Source organism: Saccostrea echinata, unplaced genomic scaffold (genome assembly GCF_033153115.1).
Source record: "Saccostrea echinata isolate AGI-Se365-2 ecotype Australia unplaced genomic scaffold, CSIRO_AGI_Sech_v1 ptg000001l, whole genome shotgun sequence".
NCBI lineage: Eukaryota > Metazoa > Mollusca > Bivalvia > Ostreida > Ostreidae > Saccostrea > Saccostrea echinata.
In genome coordinates, this window is record NW_026889750.1 from 33,200,001 (window position 1) to 33,207,240 (window position 7,240).

Sequence of the window (7,240 nt, forward strand, 5' to 3'; positions counted from 1 at the left end):
TCTAATACATTAATAATTTTGTTATCCCAAAGTATAAGACGTACAATTTCAAAAAACTACAACTGTATTTTCACCAGTAATTATGCAATCAAAAAGCATTCTTTTGAGGTACATTTGTTTATATGGTAAACTTCAGATGAAGACAAGACACTGACTGTCCAGCTCTCCTTGGAGAAAGCTTTCGAGCCTCACTTCAATGACTCACGTACACCAAAATTTAAGCAGTACTCGGACCAGATTTCTTCTTCAGTAAGGATTGCATTCATATCTAAAGTATTTTTTTTCCAATGCAAACTTAATTGATTTTCTTTAAGTTAACATGTCTTAGTATCCTTTCAAAAAGGTTGTCAAAAAGGAACATGCCATATACAATGTACATTTATGTCATAAATTTTATTGAAATATTGATTTTAACTTTCCAGTTGAGAAGAATTCTGTCCTCTCCAAATCTAAAGGATATTTTCATTCAAGAATTCAGGTAAGATACATATGTGTTGTAGATTTATCAGTCAATAGGATTTACAGAGAGAAAGGAAGTCATCATTACCCTGTACCACAAATTTCAGTGACAATTTTTTTTTAATATATTGTAGAGAGCTGTCAGGTAGTAAAACTGAGATCACTGCATTGGTGTCCATGAATACTAGTGTAACAGAGGCTAATACAAGGACAGTTGCACTAGAGCTGTATGAGAATGTGGACAATAAGAACTGCTTGACAGTTGAGACAAGTTGTATCAAACTCAGGAATCAGACATATATAGGGAACAACACTAGTCTTGGTAAGTATGTCAAGTTCAACAGAAAGACAATGTATAAGGATTTATAAATTAAGTTTATTACCCTTAACAGATTTTTGGACAGCTTCTCTAAATCTTTTTGTCTTTTCAGAAGATGTATTCATTCTATCTCTCTACCAAGCACTATGAGTGTTAAAAAATGTGTCATAGTGTGTAGAATGTAGAATGATGGACTGTTAAACTTTGAATATTTTTTCCAATCCATTGTTCTTAACATATACATACATACATTTACAGTATTGATTTACATGGGTTTTTTTCTTGTTCAAACAGTTGCAGTTATCTGCTATACTTGTTCCCAGCAACAGATCTGTGTATTTGAAACAAACAAATACCATTGTGTGTAAGTAGATCTTAATTTCAAAAATTGTATTTTTCTTATGTTTTACATAGTCAATTCCACTGAACTTCTATGTACATGTATAACTGTTTATTTCACTATCAGGGAGGCACCATCTACAACAGTTACCACCCCTGCACAGACAGATGGTAAGCATTACTCTGATTTTCAATTTCAGACAGTATAATTTATATATATAATGGTTATTTTCACCCAGTGTTATTTAATTTCATGTTTTTACCTGCAATACCTGTAAATTTGCTGACACACCTTTGTTAAAATATGAGGGTTGTTCCAGGAAATTGCAAACACTTTCGATGTCATTTTGTTTCACTAAAATCATATAGTTAAAAATTGGCATGACCATAGTCAACATTGTTCTGAATACTACATGGAAATTTTAATAAAATATATCTTTAAATAACATTCTTCTCTTAGTTAAACAGACCTTACGTAATAGCTTTGGTGCAGCACCACCAACATCAAAGTGTAGTTCATGTACCGCGTAGTTTGTGAAAATTTTAAGGAATTGTGCAGTTTTATTCTGAACCAGTCTTTTAAAAATTCACTTGAAGCAGAATTTTATCACTTCATTGAATTTTCTATTATTAAATGAATAAATTATTAAAAGAATGCAGATTTACTTAATTAAATAGACTATTTCCAAACCTCTATCATAATCACAACTTTTCAAACTGTTAAACCTTGTTCTCCAAGTATGATGTCCAGCTCCAGACTTTTCAGTTTATCAGTTTACAAAGCACTTCTTCCATGGGATAAAAAGTTGAGCTTATCCTGAGCCTCTTTTGCCAGATATCAACCGGTGTCCCAGACTGTATCTATCCTACCTCTATCCCTGTAAGGACAAGCATTGCATTCCTCCCAGCATAGAACCGAATGATAATTAAGTGCACCTCATTATCACCTGACATTGCCATTTTTGACAATATCTGAAAGAAAGTGTTTGTGCATATAATGTCATATAATTGCCATTTCTGATATCAATGAATGATTAGTAACCTAGATCATAGAGTTTTTAGTGTTGTAAATTTTGTCATATTCCCATATAATCTGGTGATAAAAAAAACATTGCTGACAATGCTGATAATGCTATTTCCATAAAAAGTGAAAAAATTATAGTGCACCAACCACCAGTGTTTACCACCCTTTAAATGCTATTATACAGTGACAAAGACTAGCTACTATTATGTCGCACAATGTAACCACCAGGGAAAATGACACATCTGCAAATACATTGTTCTTATCAACATTAAGTGTAATTAACTTTTCTTTTCTTCATATTACAGAGCCATCCAACACTGACCTTATTTTCGGCCTGGGATTGGGAGTACCCTTGGCACTTATTCTCTTCCTGCTAATCCTTATACTGATGTGCCTTCTGTGTCGCAGAAACAAACGCAGAAGATCGTATACAGATTCGGAATTTTCATCAGTGGATCCGTGAGTAGTTTCTATGATGCTTTTAAGTTTGAGAGAAAAAAAATCCTCTTAACTAAATGAAACATAAAAGTTACTTATTTTATGTTACCCCAAAATAAACCATCACTTGACACCTTTTTTAGGTATCACATCAGAGAAGCCTTTGGCTCAGTAAGCTCAAAGATTTCGGGACACAAACCTATCTATGGTGGTGGTTTAGGGGTGGGCATGTTTGGAGCCTCACCATATGTACAACAGCCAAGAGATATCATAGATTCTCAGCGACATCAGGAGCCATTTGAGGAAGAACCGTACAATTATGGGAACCAGTTTTATAGGGAGGAAGTTGACACCTTCACTGACAATTCACATTTTGGTTAGTCATTATTATCAATGACATCAGTCTTTATTATCAATAGCAAATTGATAATCCAGTGGACAGAAAGTATGACCTGATATAATAATTGTTTTACAGATGCAAGGAGAGATGACCTTCCTCCATCCTCAAACTTTTCTTGGGATTTTCTTTTTAATGTTATGGACCCAAGGGAAGAGGTAAGATGGTAGATATAGTCACAAATACCTCCTTAATTTGAGACTACTAGGTGTCTAGAAAAGTTGTCCATTTAAACTTTGTTTTTAACATTCATTGATTGTTCAAATTATATTACAGTTTCGGATAGACCGACCTACATTTAATCAGACACCCACAGCACCATATCAGGTAAACAGAAATCAGATGTTCTTACACTTAGTCCAACTATGGTGCATGTTAATTCTAATGTTAATAAAACTTTTTTTGATACCTATACAAATACCCAAATTACAAATATAAACATTCTCTTTGTAGGATGAGTTTGGCTCTGAAGCTTAGCATCCTTTCCTTGAAATCAACCAAAGCTGTGAGACATATCTGTCATATCAAATGAAAACTCATTTATGATTACCGGTACATGTACTCATTTCTTCACAGAAAATGGTGCTGATACTATTTTCTTTTTTTGAGTTCTGTGTTTAATTTAGTACAAAGACATTATTGTGTGGAATCAAATCTTTGTGTTTTGTCTTCCATGCAAATTGTGAACTCGTGTACTTGAATGAACTAAAAGTTTGTAAAAATTTCATGGAGCTCTTTTGTTTTAGTTTGAATGTGCTATAACATGCATGTATGTTAACTTTAATAATATTGTTTTTCGTTCTTGAGATTTCATTTTGTTTTGATGTGTTCAGATTTGTAATTGTATGTTATACATGTCAGCTTGCCCTCATTTTTCAACGGTGCATCAACTGCAGTTTTTTTTTTTTACTATATGTTCAGCAATCACATTTCAACTCTTCATGTAATGACTATTTGAATTGAAGTTGCTATGTTTATGCCCTCTGTTTATTTTTATAGAGATTTTCTCAGATTATTATAGGCAATTAATTTTAGATTAAGTGAAATGTCTTTAAAAGTGCTTTAAATTATTTTAGCATATTATTTTACTTAATTTAGAATATGTATATGCCAAAGAAATTGTGGGTTTTCGAAAGTGTGTTTTAAAATTTGCTAAAAATAAAGATATACAGTACCCAAGAAATGCAAAAGCTAATTTACATGTAGATATAGATTTGCTGCTTGAATATTGTAGTATTGATAATTTGTATATTGCACATGCATCCGTCCACCTTTGATCAGTGACATGGTACAGTTGTTTCAGACTGTTAAAGTCACTGAAGAAAACAAGAGTTCTTGGATTTTTTTTTTTATTTTTGTACTTTTTAACTGTGTGAAGAAGGAAAACTATGAAAAATTAAAGATTGAATCAACATACATGTATATCATTTAAGTATCCCATCCTACCAAGTGAATATCAATACTTGTTAAGTGTGCAATATACATTGAGGGATCCTTCAAAGGATGAAATAGACATGTTTACTGTTAGAGAATTGTATGTTTGTTAAGAGTATTCCATGTAGATCAAACCTCATAAGTTAGTCTGTGATAGTCAACTACATTTCTATGTTTTGTGTAAATTTTATTTACTAGATTAAAAAATCATGACACATACATAATTGTAAGTGTATTACATCATTTTGTTCAGTTAAATGATTGGGTTTACTAATCCACAATCAATATTCTATTTAATATTCCTATATATTTTTATATTGATATTTTTATGAATAAAATATGCTTTCATTTACACACAGTTATTTCTTCTTCGGGTCAGCAAAAATCAGCCATTACTGTGGAATCATTTTAATTCATGGGAGTCAATGTTTGTGGGCAAGCAAAATTTTATTGGTTTGTGGGGACGTAATTTCATGGTTAATTCATATAGATATACAGAAGATTCAATGTATAGATAAGTTGACAAAATAATTGTTTGTGGGGATGTAAATTCATGGATAAGGGTGATCCACGAACATTGGTCCCCCACGAACAATGATGATTCCACATTATACTCTTTTTTTGAGTGGCATTCACGCCAAGGTTTAAATTTCTTTAACATTTGCATGACTTGTTGTTAAACTAGAGAGCTTAATTCTTTATTGACATAGAGCAAACCTGTTCCTTAGCGGAGAGTTCATACTTTTGTCAGATGAACATAAGCAGATGGTTTAAGGTTCTTTATTGACATAGAGCAAACCTGTTCCTTAGCCAATGGAGAGTTCATACTTTTGTCAGATAAACATAAGCAGATGGTTTAATCTTCCTTCAATTCTGCTTTAAAAATGAAATACATGTATCCTTTTTAACTCACCAGAGCCAAATATCAACCAAACTCTGCAAAGGGGATTCATGTTTGCTTAATGAAGAGTGATGCCCCAATTCAACAGATTATTAAAACAACAGTTCGATGGGCCACAATGGTCAATTGAGTCACTAATGGTCTTGCTTTTCTTCCTCAGTTTTTTTTCCCTATACATAATTCCTATGTTAAACTTTGATTGCCTATTTTGGCCCAACCCTACCACCAACACTCATGATTTGAACAAATTTTAACCTACACTACCTGGAGCTAGCAAGCTTCCATATCAATATAACTGAGGATGTTTCCTCTCAATTATGACTGATCATGGCTTTCAATTGCAAAAGACTTTTTCAGATTTTTTCCTATTCATCACTATGTAAAACTTTGATTTCCTATTGTGGACCCACCCTAGCCCCGGGGTCATGTATGCACAAGCTCGGATTTTCACTACGTGAGGATGCTTCCAAAAAAATTGAATTATCACCGGTTTGCCGTTCTTGAGGATATTAAGATTTTTAAAGATTTGTTCCTATATATTCCTATGTCAAAAATTTGATCTGTTGAGGCCCTACCTATCCTACCCCCAGGGCGTAATGTTTTGCACAAGCTTGAATCTCAAGAAAAAAAATCTCAATAACAACAAGGATGGAGATGATCACATAATTTTCAAGCATCCTCAGGTAGTGCAGATTCAAATTTGTTCATTAAACAATGATTTCCATGTCCATTTTCTAAAAAATTTGTTCACACAAAATACATGTAATGCATTGTATAATGCTATGTAATACCAGCATTACTCTATAGATTTGAATAATCCACTACATTACCATTACAAGTAATGCAGATTTTTGGCATTACAGGTTTGTCAGGTTACTAGGTATATACCCGTAGCATTGCTTTGAGCATTGTACATTGTATTGCAATGCATTACATTTAGCATTACCTCAAGCCTGTTTACGGTACATTGTTTATGTAGAAAGGAATGTACTAATTAAAAGTAATTAAAATCAGTTCAGGAAACAAGATCACATATTATTTGAAGGCAAAAAAAAAAATGCAGATCCTTACCAAATTTATTCAAACTATCTACAAAATATATTAATGGGAAAGTAAAATACTCAAATTTTTTAGTTGTGGCCGCAATAAAGAATCAAATATTTACATATAAATGTATAGGGATTAAACCTCTTCTCAAGAAATGTACATGTACAACAATTACTCATAATTTATGCAAGCATGCTAGTCTGGTGCGAATTTGTGTTTGTTCAAATTATGGCCCCTCATAGGAATTAAACAAGTATGGGGATACTTGCATGTATACACATACATTTTATAGGATTTTCAAAAAAATTATTTGAGATACCCTAAAATGTGAGACTAATGAAAAAGGTGAAGATAACGAACAGTGATCGATCTAAGAAAAAAAAAACAAAAAAAAAAAAAACAATACAAATCTGTGAACAGGGCATAAAACACAGACCCCCGGAAAATCCCGAGGTGGGATCAGGTGCCCAGGAGGAGTAATTAAGCATCCCCTGCATCATCGGATAACCGGTGATCTCGTCTTTTACTCATCACTGGGTGATGAGTTAAAAATGAGATCACCCATGGGTATCCGACGATGCATCTCCTGTTGACCAGGACACCGGCCACACCCTCCGTGTGCCTTGTGTATTCATAGTTAGATAGTCGGAACATTCAGTGGTAAAAATTAAGTACATGTAATTTGTATTACAATATTGGTTTGAAACACGTCAGCCAAAAAACGATCTAATGATAGGTTATATTTGCTAACAAGGTCATCATAACGACCTTCATAGAGACATGAATACATACATGTATGTATCTTGTCTTCATGATTTTCTTTTTAATTTCAACCTCTCTTATGAATGACTGTTTTTTTTCCTTAAGTAATATTTTGAAAGA

At 32.9% G+C, this 7,240-nt stretch overlaps 1 protein-coding gene across 1 annotated transcript in view; it reads left to right on the plus strand.

Moving 5' to 3' along the window:
• Window positions 1-3,994, plus strand: part of LOC133196904 (uncharacterized) — a 34,760-nt gene extending 30,766 nt beyond the window's left edge. The window contains exons 33-42 of the mRNA XM_061332755.1: window positions 137-249; window positions 423-478; window positions 594-781; window positions 1,073-1,142; window positions 1,245-1,288; window positions 2,447-2,600; window positions 2,723-2,955; window positions 3,055-3,134; window positions 3,253-3,303; window positions 3,430-3,994. Coding sequence (XP_061188739.1) covers window positions 137-249; window positions 423-478; window positions 594-781; window positions 1,073-1,142; window positions 1,245-1,288; window positions 2,447-2,600; window positions 2,723-2,955; window positions 3,055-3,134; window positions 3,253-3,303; window positions 3,430-3,453 — 1,013 coding nt within the window. The 3' untranslated portion in view covers window positions 3,454-3,994. The remainder of the gene's footprint in view (window positions 1-136; window positions 250-422; window positions 479-593; window positions 782-1,072; window positions 1,143-1,244; window positions 1,289-2,446; window positions 2,601-2,722; window positions 2,956-3,054; window positions 3,135-3,252; window positions 3,304-3,429) is intronic.
• The last annotated feature ends 3,246 nt before the right edge of the window (window positions 3,995-7,240 follow it).